Below are 17,139 nucleotides of genomic sequence, written 5' to 3'. Positions count from 1 at the left end.
ATATATATATATATATATATATATATCATTATACCAAAAAAAGTTGAATTTATATCATTACACATTTCACCTAATGATATACATTTCAACTAAACTAATGATATATATCTAATCTATGGCGCCGAAAGATCAATGGGACTATCATCCACTTCAACCTTCACACCAGGAGCAGGACCAGCACCAACCCTCTCATCGGGATCAAGATTTTCAACAACGTACAACTCTTCATCATCTTCTATGACCTCAACACCCGCCGCCCGACTTAGCTCATTATAATCTGTCATCCGGCTGACATATCTATCAGGCCATGTGTCTGCATCCTCTCGATGGTATTGTCTCCATAGAGCGGAAGTGGGAGGAATCGGACAACCATCCTTCAATTTCAAGGCCATAAAATGGTTGTCATTCACATATGCTAGACATATCAACGGATCGATAGTTGGAGGCGGCAGTGGACCACATAGAGGGAAAAAGGTTTCTGATTTCCCAATGGACAACACTACAACAGTTTGGTTGAATTTCTGCGCGATGAGGAACCCCATATCCGGCATTGTCATCCATTTATCCGGTGGTGCATTGCCAATACCGGAGTAGGATAGAGCGTCCAAGACCTCTTTATACCGCCTATCATCATTAATCATCCTCCGATAGCGGTCATTTTCTACACTGATAAGCTCTTTGTAAAGGTTGTACCGGACTATTACGTGATCATCAACAGTCAAGTTACGTAGGACCGCAACTGCTCGGAACCCACAATGGCCATCACCGGGTACATCCGTAACCTTTTCAATAAAGCCATGCATCCAAATTGGGATTTGATCTTTGTTTGGTATGTGGACCTCAACGGGTGTTGGCTTCTTGGGATTTTTTGGAATTGGCTTAGGAGGAGTAGGAGACATGTTGCTTTTCCGTGCTCTCTTTCTACCTGTCCCTGTTGACCGTGTCTGTGAACCCTGTGTTTCTTGCTCTTGGGAGTCAACAATCTCCCATAGGGAAGGGGACCGCCTTGTCGATCGAATGCTTTGCTTATCTTTCTTTGGAGCTCCTTTGGTGGTGACCTTATTTGGCGGTGGACGCATAGAGGTGGTTTCCGGTAAAACAAATTGCCGGAATTGTTCTTTCAAATGCACTTTCATGTTGTAATCGGCGTCCTTGAACCGCGCCTACAATGTGTAACAAAACAGTCAGAGGAAAACCAGTCAGAAACATGCCATTCTGTTACTACTGGTGACTTCCGGATTATACAATCCGAAATAGACAAGCTAATCCGGATTGTATAATCCGGAACTTCCCGATACACCCTTTGCATGAGCCTTAAATGCACTTGCATGGGGCGTAAATGCTACTTATCCGGATTACATATTCCGGAATACAACTGTTATGTCCGGATTATATAATCCGGATTGCACCAGTACATAATACAGAAACAGAAATCCTGGGCAGAACATAAACAGAGACAGTTTTGAAAAAAATACCTGGAGAATATCTCATTCTGGCAATAGAGAGATGTCTTCTTTTTTAAGCTTCGGGTCAACCTCGTACTCGAACCCCAACCTCTTCCAGTGGGTGTGAATTTCTTCCAAACGAATGGCGGTGCCGTTCTTGATCTACAAATCTAGCATACATGCACACGGTAACCCGTATGTGATCAAACTCAAACAACCACATCTTGATTTATCCGTACCAATTTCAAGTGCTTTATTGTACTCCACTACGAGATGATGCAAAGCTTCCCTTGAAATGTTCCGGATCAACCTAGACCACAACACCTTGTCTTTGAACCGATGTTCAAGCATGATAATGCTCGTCTGAAACGAAGCATGTATTGCGGTATGTTGCAGCTCTAGCATGGCATGAACGGATTTCCAGTTTGTGCTCAAATCACCCATACTACTACTCAGATACTTTTTCAACCGAGCGTGTGCAGATTCAGCTCTGTTTGTTGTAGTATTCCCCATATGAAGGTGTTTGTCAACCCAAAACCTCACAAACTTATCCTTAACCGGATCCAAAATTGTCTTTTCAACATAATCCAAAAACTTGGGAAATTTTGCGCATACAACTTTGAACCGGGTCCAATTATCAATATATGCTTCCTCCGTGTCGGAGTCCACAATAACCATCCATGCAGCCATCACAGTCTTCACAACCGAACCAGGCTTAATCGGTTGCCCATTCTTGCCTTTGAGATCCGTCACTTTGCAATCCACTTTACACTTTGCTCTCACATTTTGTCCAATGTGATATGACATCTACTTTTTCCCGCTCGTTTTGAATACAGGGCGTGCGGAATATCTTCTCCGGAATACAGCTCTTATGTCCGGATTATGTTATCCGGATTGTATTTCAACTGACCAACCCCAAGTTTCGCAAGTCCTCACGAGACAGGGTGATTTTCAAACGGTACGGATTATACACTCCGAATATTGTCCGGAATATATTTTCCGGATAAAGGGTATTTTGGTAAAAAAATAGGGCGCACGAGAAGGCCATAGGATGGGAAAAGTAATACTCTTATATTTTACAGCCATTAAAAGGACCGAACCTTGGATCAGGATTAAGCCCTAGTCAAAAGTCATAAGCATAAACTTTTTTTTTCAATGCTATTACTTTTTTTCACTCTATCATTTTCTCACGCGTCCTATTTTTTATCCTAAAATACTTTTTATTCGGATTATATATATGTAGAGGGTGTATCAAATGAGAGAGGAGTGTTATAATGAGAGGATCAAATGCTGACCATTGGATCAATCTTTACTATGATCTCTAACTTTTATAACCACAACGTAATCTTTTCAGCCTTTCATCCCTTTGTGCGGGTAGCACTTTGGTGCTATTAATGGCACCGTGCCATTAAATCTGGGCCACACAAACACATTGTCATTGCATCTGGGCCACACAACACATCTATCTTGGTACCATTAATGGCCCAGATTTAATGGCACGGTGCCATTAATGACACCAAAGTGCTACCCCCTTTGTGCCGTCTCCTGCTCTTCTCTCCCCTGTAAATGCTGCAATTTCTTTTCTTGTTTCAAATTTGACTTTCCAAATTCTTTGGCAAGGCTATTTTGTTGGGATAATAGTTTTATTTTTATAATGTACCATGATTGTTTGCCGTCGCTCTTTACACAATCCCACTATCAAAGAAACAACCAGCAAAGAGTTTTGTTGCAAATATTGCGGACAAGCTCTGAATATTGCCACTTTTTAAAAGAGAAGAAGCTCTAAACCTTTGTTTTTTATTAATTTTATTTTAGTATAGATATATATGTATATATCCCCTATCAAAAAAATTGTTAATATATAGATTGAGGAAGAAGAAGAAGAGAGAAGATGGTGAAAAATAAAAAAATTAGGTGCTGACGGTTCACTATAGATACAATGGACATTCAATCGAATGGTTAAAATTAAATCAAAAAACAACACAGTTACTTATTTGACGGAAAGGACGTTTTTGAAATTTGTTTCAGAAGTTGAGGGACCTGATTGATGATTTTAAGACTTATGGGACCAAAATGAAAACTGAGAATTAGTTGAGGGATCATTGGATTAATTTAGCCAAACTTTTATATGATGTTGAATTGAATCTCTAACTACATGTTTTTCTAGTAATCAAATTGTTGAGTGATGTGATATAAGGGAAAAGTCAGAACTTGAATGGGGAGAAGAAGGATAAAGAATAATCCCGCGTATATAGAAAGGAGAGACTGCTTTAAAATTTAAACCATTAAGATTGGTCCAATGATTGTGATTTAACCCTTATCTCTTACAATAAAACTCCTCTCAGTATATATATATATATATAGAAACGCTTAATACAGCTCTTTGCTCTTCTGGGAAAACTAATACAGTTAAATGCATGCGAGTTATACTTGTAATTAAAGAGTTAGTTTCAATTTCGAAACTGAAATAATTCCTAGGTACAAAATTAATGATATAAATACTAAAACTTATAAACATGATTTCATTTATGATAAACTTAAAACTTACAATAATAAAAAGTTATAAAAACTTTAAAACTTGGAACTTAAAAACTTAGACTTACAAGAGATTCAGAGCTCAGGGATCTAAGAATGCTTGCAGAGGATTATGCTTGCAAACTTCGAATGCCTTAACAACTGAAAGACTTGCCTATTTATAGGCTAGAGTGAAGTCCGGACTTCAAAATTATACACCGGATTTGAAAATAAAAAACATGGCCGACACTGGCCAAAAGTAAAAACAAATAATGTGGCCGACAAAGTTATTTGGCTAAATAGTAAAACATCATGGTCGACATGACCTGTAATCAATACAAAACGACAACTAACTTTTAATAAAGCAAAAGTAATATTCGCAGCAATAATTATGACCAGTTTAATCAATAATTCCATAGCAATCGTCTTCATTTTCTTGTAATTGTTCTTCTGTAGCTGATTCACTGTCACTTCCAGAAACAGTAGACATCGCTTCATGTAATTTTTCTAAGAATTTATTAGGATCAGAAGTAGATGATAGTGAAGCAATTAATTTTGATTTAGTAGCTAGAAATGCAGATTCTTCTGGGACAGACACTCCTCTACATTTGTTGGGGTTAGCTTTGAACCAATCATCTAATACCTTGGTATTTAAAAGGGCTGGATTAAACTTAACCCACCATTTAATTCTAATTTTCTTTACTAATTCTTGTCCAGTACATTCGGGCCAAATTTGCTGGGTGGCAAAGGACCACGCGGTAATCCAGGTAATTCCAAAAACAGCACAAAAAGCCAAAAGACTTTTATGTCTGGGGCAAGTAGTTGCTTGTGAGAATCGCTCATAGGCTGATAGAGCATAATCAGGTAATATGGTTTTATTAGGACCATAAACCTCAAACCATTGTACGAACCAATTGGGAAAGGATAATGATATATTCTTATTAAACCAAATAAACCAGGTATGTTCAAATGGTAGCAAGTGTAAGAATGAACTCCAAGCATCCATATAATCAAAGTAGTTGTAATGTTGTGGAGAAAAAACCCTAGAAAAGGATTTTTTAGTGTAAGGAGCCATTCCCCAATCTAATGGAGATAAGACTTTATTATTTTTGAATTTAGAAAATTTTATAGATGAATTCTCTTTTTGATGAGTCAGAATAATAGAGTCTGAATCAACTAAAATGAATTCATAATATTCTCTAGTTTTTGATAAATCTTTTGGTAGAAACCAAAAGCCTGGTGGAAAAATTTTCGAAGTAATTTGTAATAATGATGACCCTTCAGGGCAGTAATGGGATTCCAAAGGAATAATTGGCAGAGCAATTTCTTTTGTAATAAAATTAGTCCTCTCCAAAGGAGGAGGAGAATAATAAGCTAATGGTGACCCAGATGACTTTTGTGAAGTCGTAATTCTCTGATTAAACTGTGATGGTGAAACCAGCACAGTTTGGGCTCCAGTTCCGGAGGAGGAACTAGGAGAAGAAATTTTTGATATGTAAGTAGGAGATGATCCTACTACAATCTGTTTGTCTGTGGAGGGTAATGGAGGGCCATAAGAATCTTTTCTGGAGGTTTTATCTTTTGAACTCATGTTTTTCCCTGCAAGAACTCTCTTGTTAAAAAATCTGGTAAAGCGTTTTTAATACCTTCAATATGCATAATTTCAAAATCAAAACATGCAAGTAATGCTTGCCATCTGGCAAAAATATGTTTAGAAACTAAATTTTTAACATCCTTTTGTAAAACACTTTTTGCTGATTTACAATCAGTTTTTAATATAAATGGTTTTGAAAATAAATCATCTTGAAATTTCATAATGCATAAAACAATAGCTAGGATTTCTTTTTTAATAGTACTATAATTTAATTGAGGTCCAGTCCAAGTTCCAGAATAAAATCTAACCACTTGTTCCTTTTCTGACCCGGGTAAGACTTGCTTTAATATACCTCCAAATCCTAAATCTGAAGCATCAGTTTCTACTATTAGCTTAGCATTAGGACAGGGAATTCCTAGACAAGGTAATTTTTTAACAATTTTCTTAAGATTAATAATACTAGTAGTCATGGTATCATCCCAAGCTGGAGGATTTTTCTTAAGCCTTTTAAATAAGGGACCGCAAATAATTCTAAGATTGGGTATGAAATCAGACACATAATTGAGACATCCTAAAAACCTTTGTAATTGAGTTTTATCGATGATTTTATCAGGAAATTTTGTGACAAATTCTAACGACCTACTAATAGGTGAATACATCCCTTGGCTTATATCAAAACCTAAGAATCTAATTTTCGATTGGAAAATTTTTAATTTCTTTTCCGATAAAGCCAATCCATTGGATCTTATAATTTCAAAGAATTTATTCATGTGATCTATATGTTGATTAATGGAGTCTGAAAAGACTAATATGTCATCCAAATAGACTATAACAAAATCAGAATATTTATTAAATATATCATTCATTTTATTTTGAAATTCTGAGGGTGCATTTTTTAATCCTAAAGGCATAACATTCCATTCAAAATGCCCAAAAGGTACTACAAATCCAGTTTTATATTTATCTTCCTCTTTTAATTGAATTTGATAATATCCAGACTTAAGGTCAAATTTAGAAAAGACACTTTTATTTTGTAATCTGTTAATTAAATCTCTTTTATTAGGAATTGGATATCTAATCCATTGCAAAGCGGAGTTTAATGGTCTATAATTAATAACAAGGCGAGGACTTCCTCTTTCTAATTCAGCCGCATTGACTACATAGAAGGCTGAGCAACTCCACGGGGACTTACTATGCCTAATTAGCCCTTTATCTAAATATTCTTGTATTTCTTTTTTACAATAATTTAATTGTTGTTCACTCATATGTATAGGTCTAGCTTTAGTAGGTATATTACTTTCCTTAAAATCAGGTTCATAAGGTAAAGATACCGTATGTACCTTTCTTTTCCAGAAAGCGTTAGGTTGATCTGAACACAGATGTTTAATAAATTTTTCTTGTATATTTTTAATTATATCTTGAATCTTTTTAGATTCTAATTGTTCATCTATTCGTTTATAATGGATTTCTTTATTTATAAAATTAATTTGTTTTCTTTTTAAATCTATTTGATTTAATGTAGAAATATTATTTCTTTTTACTGAATTAATATCTTTTATTTTAGGTTGATGTATAAATTCAAATTTTACTGTTCTTCCTAAAGCTTCAGTAATTATTTCTTTGTCATTAACCATAAACGGATATAATAAAGTTAAAAAGGGTGTTCCTAAAATTATATTTTCTTTCATATCTTTAACTAATAAAAATGAAGTTTTATAACATATTTGGTCTTTACAAATTTTTGCATTAGACAATTTATATGCCACCTGCAGTCTAGCCCCATTAGCTCCCGCAAGAACTTCCTTAGTTTTTTCGTAATATTGGGTAGGAATTAATCCTTCTTGAATACAATTTAAGTCCGCACCGGAATCTATTAATGCATCTAATACATATGTATGATCATGGACTATTAATTCTATTTTAACGTGCCATTTATGGGATATAATCCTAGCGATATTGGCTATGTATCCTTCTTCATTTTTATCCTCAAAAGAATTGGAGGTTTCTCCTTTCTGTTGTTGAGATAATATATAATGTCCTTGTAACTCTAAGAATTTTAATTCTAAATTATCACTTCTCTGCTTAAAATAGCTATCTGCTTCCTTTAATTGCTTAATTTCGTTTTTTAGAATTTTTATTTCTTCATTCAAATCTTTAACAGTAACTTCCTTGGGGGTTTCAAACATTTTCATAATTTCTTTAAATTCTATTTTATGCACATCATTTTTATGAATATTATTGTCTTCTATAATATCTTTAATTTGTTTCATAAAAGCGTTTTTGTTTTCAGAATCTTCCATTTTATCTAGAATAGTAATTAATTTATCAGCTTGACTATTAGTAAGTACATTAATAGTTTTAATACAATTATTACAGTTACAAAAATCTAAACCAGAACATTCTTCTTCTGGTCGATCTTGAATGTTATCTTCCCAGGTTTCTAATTGATTAAGATCTTCGAAATCAGACAGAGAGTTATTAGAATCTTTTTCTGAGGAATATTCTCCTACCGATTCTTCTTTATCAGATTCTAACATTAATTTTTGTAAAGTATTAACCAGACTTTCTTTTAATTCTTCGGAAATATCTAAGCTACTAATTTGCTTAATTTCTTTAACTCTACATTTATTAGAATAATGCCCAAATTTTCCACATTTATAACATTGAACCTCTTTAGTATTTTTAGATGGTTTATGAGGTTTTTTGTAATTTTTTCCCGAACTTTTCTTATTATTTTTATAATAATCTTGGTTATTCTTCTCTTTAATAGTCTTATAATGTTTGTGTTTATGAGAACTCCTTCGTTTAGAATTAGAGTTTTCTTTAGTTTTCTTACTGCTAGGGGCTCTTAAAGGAGGGGCCCCATATTGCTCGCAAAATGATCCCATTTCGCGTCTATTACTTCCTACTTCACTCTTAATTTTTCTTTGTATTTTAAAGTCGGTGCAAACCTGCATACCGGTTTCTATAACGGAATTAGAAATTTCTCCTAAAGTTAAATTATCATAAGGGATAGTCCCATTATGGGCTCTCTTAAGGTTTTCTTTTACTTTATCTGCAAATAATCTAGGTAATCCTCCTATAAATCTTTCTTTCCAGTATGACATACCTCCGTCTGACCTAAGACATAATTTTGAAAGAAACATATCTCTATACCAACGATAATCAGACATAGTTGGACAATAAAGATTCATTAATTGATCAGAAGCTCTTTGTTGAAGTTTAAGAGGTTCTCCCACAAAAAATTTTGTAATTGAATAGAGAAGAGTAGTAACACCATTCTCTGTTTTTACGGCCGTATCTATTATAGTTTTATCTTCTGGGGAAACTATGTTATCCCACCAACCTTTTAATTGACCAGTAAATCCCATAACTAACATATTCTTTGTGTTTTTATCAGAATTATTTTTAATTTTTAAAGCGGTTGCTGCCATGGTCATTTGTTGAATAACATCTAAAACATGTTGTTCAGACGCACCATCGATATTCCACTCGGTTATAGCTTGTCCGGAATACGAGTTTTCGACAAAATTAAACCTTTCTTCAAATTGCACATCTGCAAATGAAGGGCGAGGATAAAAATTTCTAGTCCTAGGCTGAGGACCAGGTCCTAATCTATTAATACTACTTTCTCCTTGAGAAAGAGTATTTAGGGTGGACGAAGAGGCTAAACTCATTTTATTTAATTTTAAAATTAATTCATCTATTTTTTCTTCAGGTCCTAATTTCATTTTAGTAGCTGCATTTTTAGAGGGAACTTCATACTTATATATTGGTCTACTAGGATCAAGTTTAGTAATTTCTTCTTCTTTAGGTACAGTAAGTGTTCCTTCCATTCTACTTAATTGTTCCGCTATTGTATTTAATGTTTGATTTGTATAATTTAATTGGGTATGTATGTGGTAAAAATCTTTTCTCGTGGTACTCGCTAGTGGCTGATCTGGATTTTTGATCGTTTTAAAAGGTGCAGCTTCTATTTCCATATTCTCCACTTTTAACATAATAGGTTCGAGCGGTGGATGTGTAGAAATGATAATTTCTTTATTCGTAGTTTTCCACTGGGTAGTCATTCTAGTATTAGTGTCTAGAAACATTTTATCAGTATAAGGATTAGGTATTTTATATTCTAAGCAGTATAATTCAAACCATGTGAAAAAGTTAATATTAATCTCGTGATAGTTCAAGAAATCGTAAAATTCCTTTAAATAATGATTTGTTAATTCTTTGCTAAAAGTAGAAAAATACCACTCACGTTTTATTTTATTATGAACTCCCATAAAGTTAGTTTTAATCCAATTTTTGTCTATTTCAAAAGGTTCTTCTTTTGTTAATGTATTACAAACTTGAGATCTAGTAGGAGAAGGCGATCTAGATGGCGATCTAGGCCTTTCTTCTCTATATAAGGGAACTGGAACTGTGGGAACAAAATTAACCCCAGCTAATCCTACCCTTATAGTTGAGTCCACAGATCGTCTAGACGCTGAAGGCTGCGTACTAGATGATGAACTAATACTGCTGGACCTATAATACCTATGAGACTGACTTCTATTCATTCTAATTATGACAGATCCTTCTCTATCTTGGATAGTATGACTAATAGATCTAGATTCTGGGTTGTCATTTTTAATTATATTTTGTAAAACCCATTCTTCTGGTAGTTTTTCTATTATTTCTGAAGCAGTTAATATCTTAGGAGTTATTACCATAGTTTTATTAAGATTAGCTTCTATAATACAGGTTTCGTTTCTTGAGGTTGCTTTTAATGATTTAAAGTCATAATTAACCTTAGAGACTTTATAAGTGATTCTACTTATTACATCTAAATTAGCAACTCCTGGTACGAAAGTATCTCCCTGAGTCACCACACAAATAGCTAATGAATTAGGGGTAAAAGGATTAGATAGACTCATACTAAAATTGGGATGACAATTAAAGTATGCTGGTCCACTATTTAAATTTGATTCTAATGTAGCTATGGTTGATTCATGAAAATCTTTAATTCTAGTATCACGTAATACTAAGAGTAAAGGGGTATTTAATCCTAGCCTGTGTAGAGGTTTAACAGCAATTTGGATTAATCCTAGATGAATATATTTATATCCATCTTTCTGATGTTTATCAATTAATTCTTTTTTCAAAGGTTTAATAACTTCATATTTATTTACAACCGAAGTTGCAGTTTCAACAGTGTGAATTATCTTTTGAGCCTTAAACTCAAAAGTACTAATTTTATAAATCTCTTTTAGCTTTATTTCAGGTAAAGACCAATTAGCTAATTTATCTTCTATTTCTCGAATTTCTAATTCATGATTTTGATATTCATCTTGATTTAATTCGTCTATATTAGGATTACTAGATGTTGAAGGACATAATGTTCTATTACTGGTACTTCTACGACTACTAGACCCTAACTGACTTAAAGCCCTTATTATCTGAGACATAATTCAAAATCTTTTAAACAAACTAGAGTTCTTACTTTAAATTCTTATTATCTCTCTCTCTCTCCCCCCTTATAGTTTGTGCCTATTTAGTTCTTCAGTGTGCTAAACCAACGGTTTCACAGCCTACCCTTAGGACTTACTACCTGGACCACACACTAAAAGCTGCAATAGGTTAAAGGTCAGGGTTAAAAAGATCAAAAGATAATTGAGAAAATAAAAGTTTAGAACTAAAATAAGTTTTAAATAACTTTGAATTAATTTCAGACGGTATCAGGCTCTGATACCAGTTACGAGGCGGAAACGCTTAATACAGCTCTTTGCTCTTCTGGGAAAACTAATACAGTTAAATGCATGCGAGTTATACTTGTACTTCTACGACTACTAGACCCTAACTGACTTAAAGCCCTTATTATCTGAGACATAATTCAAAATCTTTTAAACAAACTAGAGTTCTTACTTTAAATTCTTATTATCTCTCTCTCTCTCCCCCCTTATAGTTTGTGCCTATTTAGTTCTTCAGTGTGCTAAACCAACGGTTTCACAGCCTACCCTTAGGACTTACTACCTGGACCACACACTAAAAGCTGCAATAGGTTAAAGGTCAGGGTTAAAAAGATCAAAAGATAATTGAGAAAATAAAAGTTTAGAACTAAAATAAGTTTTAAATAACTTTGAATTAATTTCAGACGGAACCAGGCTCTGATACCAGTTACGAGGCGGAAACGCTTAATACAGCTCTTTGCTCTTCTGGGAAAACTAATACAGTTAAATGCATGCGAGTTATACTTGTAATTAAAGAGTTAGTTTCAATTTCGAAACTGAAATAATTCCTAGGTACAAAATTAATGATATAAATACTAAAACTTATAAACATGATTTCATTTATGATAAACTTAAAACTTATAATAATAAAAAGTTATAAAAACTTTAAAACTTGGAACTTAAAAACTTAGACTTACAAGAGATTCAGAGCTCAGGGATCTAAGAATGCTTGCAGAGGATTATGCTTGCAAACTTCGAATGCCTTAACAACTGAAAGACTTGCCTATTTATAGGCTAGAGTGAAGTCCGGACTTCAAAATTATACACCGGATTTGAAAATAAAAAACATGGCCGACACTGGCCAAAAGTAAAAACAAATAATGTGGCCGACAAAGTTATTTGGCTAAATAGTAAAACATCATGGTCGACATGACCTGTAATCAATACAAAACGACAACTAACTTTTAATAAAGCAAAAGTAATATTCGCAGCAATAATTATGACCAGTTTAATCAATAATTCCATAGCAATCGTCTTCATTTTCTTGTAATTGTTCTTCTGTAGCTGATTCACTGTCACTTCCAGAAACAGTAGACATCGCTTCATGTAATTTTTCTAAGAATTTATTAGGATCAGAAGTAGATGATAGTGAAGCAATTAATTTTGATTTAGTAGCTAGAAATGCAGATTCTTCTGGGACAGACACTCCTCTACATTTGTTGGGGTTAGCTTTGAACCAATCATCTAATACCTTGGTATTTAAAAGGGCTGGATTAAACTTAACCCACCATTTAATTCTAATTTTCTTTACTAATTCTTGTCCAGTACATTCGGGCCAAATTTGCTGGGTGGCAAAGGACCACGCGGTAATCCAGGTAATTCCAAAAACAGCACAAAAAGCCAAAAGACTTTTATGTCTGGGGCAAGTAGTTGCTTGTGAGAATCGCTCATAGGCTGATAGAGCATAATCAGGTAATATGGTTTTATTAGGACCATAAACCTCAAACCATTGTACGAACCAATTGGGAAAGGATAATGAGATATTCTTATTAAACCAAATAAACCAGGTATGTTCAAATGGTAGCAAGTGTAAGAATGAACTCCAAGCATCCATATAATCAAAGTAGTTGTAATGTTGTGGAGAAAAAACCCTAGAAAAGGATTTTTTAGTGTAAGGAGCCATTCCCCAATCTGATGGAGATAAGACTTTATTAATTTTGAATTTAGAAAATTTTATAGATGAATTCTCTTTTTGATGAGTCAGAATAATAGAGTCTGAATCAACTAAAATGAATTCATAATATTCTCTAGTTTTTGATAAATCTTTTGGTAGAAACCAAAAGCCTGGTGGAAAAATTTTCGAAGTAATTTGTAATAATGATGACCCTTCAGGGCAGTAATGGGATTCCAAAGGAATAATTGGCAGAGCAATTTCTTTTGTAATAAAATTAGTCCTCTCCAAAGGAGGAGGAGAATAATAAGCTAATGGTGACCCAGATGACTTTTGTGAAGTCGTAATTCTCTGATTAAACTGTGATGGTGAAACCAGCACAGTTTGGGCTCCAGTTCCGGAGGAGGAACTAGGAGAAGAAATTTTTGATATGTAAGTAGGAGATGATCCTACTACAATCTGTTTGTCTGTGGAGGGTAATGGAGGGCCATAAGAATCTTTTCTGGAGGTTTTATCTTTTGAACTCATGTTTTTCCCTGCAAGAACTCTCTTGTTAAAAAATCTGGTAAAGCGTTTTTAATACCTTCAATATGCATAATTTCAAAATCAAAACATGCAAGTAATGCTTGCCATCTGGCAAAAATATGTTTAGAAACTAAATTTTTAACATCCTTTTGTAAAACACTTTTTGCTGATTTACAATCAGTTTTTAATATAAATGGTTTTGAAAATAAATCATCTTGAAATTTCATAATGCATAAAACAATAGCTAGGATTTCTTTTTTAATAGTACTATAATTTAATTGAGGTCCAGTCCAAGTTCCAGAATAAAATCTAACCACTTGTTCCTTTTCTGACCCGGGTAAGACTTGCTTTAATATACCTCCAAATCCTAAATCTGAAGCATCAGTTTCTACTATTAGCTTAGCATTAGGACAGGGAATTCCTAGACAAGGTAATTTTTTAACAATTTTCTTAAGATTAATAATACTAGTAGTCATGGTATCATCCCAAGCTGGAGGATTTTTCTTAAGCCTTTTAAATAAGGGACCGCAAATAATTCTAAGATTGGGTATGAAATCAGACACATAATTGAGACATCCTAAAAACCTTTGTAATTGAGTTTTATCGATGATTTTATCAGGAAATTTTGTGACAAATTCTAACGACCTACTAATAGGTGAATACATCCCTTGGCTTATATCAAAACCTAAGAATCTAATTTTCGATTGGAAAATTTTTAATTTCTTTTCCGATAAAGCCAATCCATTGGATCTTATAATTTCAAAGAATTTATTCATGTGATCTATATGTTGATTAATGGAGTCTGAAAAGACTAATATGTCATCCAAATAGACTATAACAAAATCAGAATATTTATTAAATATATCATTCATTTTATTTTGAAATTCTGAGGGTGCATTTTTTAATCCTAAAGGCATAACATTCCATTCAAAATGCCCAAAAGGTACTACAAATCCAGTTTTATATTTATCTTCCTCTTTTAATTGAATTTGATAATATCCAGACTTAAGGTCAAATTTAGAAAAGACACTTTTATTTTGTAATCTGTTAATTAAATCTCTTTTATTAGGAATTGGATATCTAATCCATTGCAAAGCGGAGTTTAATGGTCTATAATTAATAACAAGGCGAGGACTTCCTCTTTCTAATTCAGCCGCATTGACTACATAGAAGGCTGAGCAACTCCACGGGGACTTACTATGCCTAATTAGCCCTTTATCTAAATATTCTTGTATTTCTTTTTTACAATAATTTAATTGTTGTTCACTCATATGTATAGGTCTAGCTTTAGTAGGTATATTACTTTCCTTAAAATCAGGTTCATAAGGTAAAGATACCGTATGTACCTTTCTTTTCCAGAAAGCGTTAGGTTGATCTGAACACAGATGTTTAATAAATTTTTCTTGTATATTTTTAATTATATCTTGAATCTTTTTAGATTCTAATTGTTCATCTATTCGTTTATAATGGATTTCTTTATTTATAAAATTAATTTGTTTTCTTTTTAAATCTATTTGATTTAATGTAGAAATATTATTTCTTTTTACTGAATTAATATCTTTTATTTTAGGTTGATGTATAAATTCAAATTTTACTGTTCTTCCTAAAGCTTCAGTAATTATTTCTTTGTCATTAACCATAAACGGATATAATAAAGTTAAAAAGGGTGTTCCTAAAATTATATTTTCTTTCATATCTTTAACTAATAAAAATGAAGTTTTATAACATATTTGGTCTTTACAAATTTTTGCATTAGACAATTTATATGCCACCTGCAGTCTAGCCCCATTAGCTCCCGCAAGAACTTCCTTAGTTTTTTCGTAATATTGGGTAGGAATTAATCCTTCTTGAATACAATTTAAGTCCGCACCGGAATCTATTAATGCATCTAATACATATGTATGATCATGGACTATTAATTCTATTTTAACGTGCCATTTATGGGATATAATCCTAGCGATATTGGCTATGTATCCTTCTTCATTTTTATCCTCAAAAGAATTGGAGGTTTCTCCTTTCTGTTGTTGAGATAATATATAATGTCCTTGTAACTCTAAGAATTTTAATTCTAAATTATCACTTCTCTGCTTAAAATAGCTATCTGCTTCCTTTAATTGCTTAATTTCGTTTTTTAGAATTTTTATTTCTTCATTCAAATCTTTAACAGTAACTTCCTTGGGGGTTTCAAACATTTTCATAATTTCTTTAAATTCTATTTTATGCACATCATTTTTATGAATATTATTGTCTTCTATAATATCTTTAATTTGTTTCATAAAAGCGTTTTTGTTTTCAGAATCTTCCATTTTATCTAGAATAGTAATTAATTTATCAGCTTGACTATTAGTAAGTACATTAATAGTTTTAATACAATTATTACAGTTACAAAAATCTAAACTAGAACATTCTTCTTCTGGTCGATCTTGAATGTTATCTTCCCAGGTTTCTAATTGATTAAGATCTTCGAAATCAGACAGAGAGTTATTAGAATCTTTTTCTGAGGAATATTCTCCTACCGATTCTTCTTTATCAGATTCTAACATTAATTTTTGTAAAGTATTAACCAGACTTTCTTTTAATTCTTCGGAAATATCTAAGCTACTAATTTGCTTAATTTCTTTAACTCTACATTTATTAGAATAATGCCCAAATTTTCCACATTTATAACATTGAACCTCTTTAGTATTTTTAGATGGTTTATGAGGTTTTTTGTAATTTTTTCCCGAACTTTTCTTATTATTTTTATAATAATCTTGGTTATTCTTCTCTTTAATAGTCTTATAATGTTTGTGTTTATGAGAACTCCTTCGTTTAGAATTAGAGTTTTCTTTAGTTTTCTTACTGCTAGGGGCTCTTAAAGGAGGGGCCCCATATTGCTCGCAAAATGATCCCATTTCGCGTCTATTACTTCCTACTTCACTCTTAATTTTTCTTTGTATTTTAAAGTCGGTGCAAACCTGCATACCGGTTTCTATAACGTAATTAGAAATTTCTCCTAAAGTTAAATTATCATAAGGGATAGTCCCATTATGGGCTCTCTTAAGGTTTTCTTTTACTTTATCTGCAAATAATCTAGGTAATCCTCCTATAAATCTTTCTTTCCAGTATGACATACCTCCGTCTGACCTAAGACATAATTTTGAAAGAAACATATCTCTATACCAACGATAATCAGACATAGTTGGACAATAAAGATTCATTAATTGATCAGAAGCTCTTTGTTGAAGTTTAAGAGGTTCTCCCACAAAAAATTTTGTAATTGAATAGAGAAGAGTAGTAACACAATTCTCTTCGTTAGCTCCATTCTCTGTTTTTACGGCCGTATCTATTATAGTTTTATCTTCTGGGGAAACTATGTTATCCCACCAACCTTTTAATTGACCAGTAAATCCCATAACTAACATATTCTTTGTGTTTTTATCAGAATTATTTTTAATTTTTAAAGCGGTTGCTGCCATGGTCATTTGTTGAATAACATCTAAAACATGTTGTTCAGACGCACCATCGATATTCCACTCGGTTATAGCTTGTCCGGAATACGAGTTTTCGACAAAATTAAACCTTTCTTCAAATTGCACATCTGCAAATGAAGGGCGAGGATAAAAATTTCTAGTCCTAGGCTGAGGACCAGGTCCTAATCTATTAATACTACTTTCTCCTTGAGAAAGAGTATTTAGGGTGGACGAA

At 33.0% G+C, this 17,139-nt stretch overlaps 1 protein-coding gene across 1 annotated transcript; it reads right to left on the bottom strand.

The window, feature by feature from the left end:
* Positions 1-113: 113 nt before the first annotated feature.
* On the bottom strand, positions 114-2,252 carry LOC146903629 (uncharacterized). The gene is made up of 2 exons (XM_085737259.1): positions 1,770-2,252; positions 114-1,163 (listed from the first exon to the last, which is right to left on the bottom strand). The coding sequence occupies exons 1-2, from the start codon at positions 2,250-2,252 to the stop codon at positions 114-116; spliced, it is 1,533 nt and encodes a 510-aa protein (XP_085593385.1).
* Between the last annotated feature and the right edge of the window lie 14,887 nt (positions 2,253-17,139).

Source organism: Medicago sativa, chromosome 8 (genome assembly GCF_051527215.1).
Source record: "Medicago sativa cultivar Bolivia chromosome 8, Bolivia_mono, whole genome shotgun sequence".
Taxonomy (NCBI): Eukaryota; Viridiplantae; Streptophyta; class Magnoliopsida; order Fabales; family Fabaceae; genus Medicago; species Medicago sativa.
Note: the sequence above shows the minus strand (reverse complement) of the source record. Positions and strands in the feature narration are given on the sequence as shown.

Bases quoted from the DNA above. Each gene is read 5' to 3' on its own strand.
- LOC146903629 (XM_085737259.1), bottom strand. From the start codon at position 2,252: ATGTCATATCACATTGGACAAAATGTGAGAGCAAAGTGTAAAGTGGAT. The intron at 1,164-1,769 runs GTGTTGTGGTCT...TACACATTGTAG, and splicing joins AACATCGGTTCAAAGACAAG to GCGCGGTTCAAGGACGCCGA.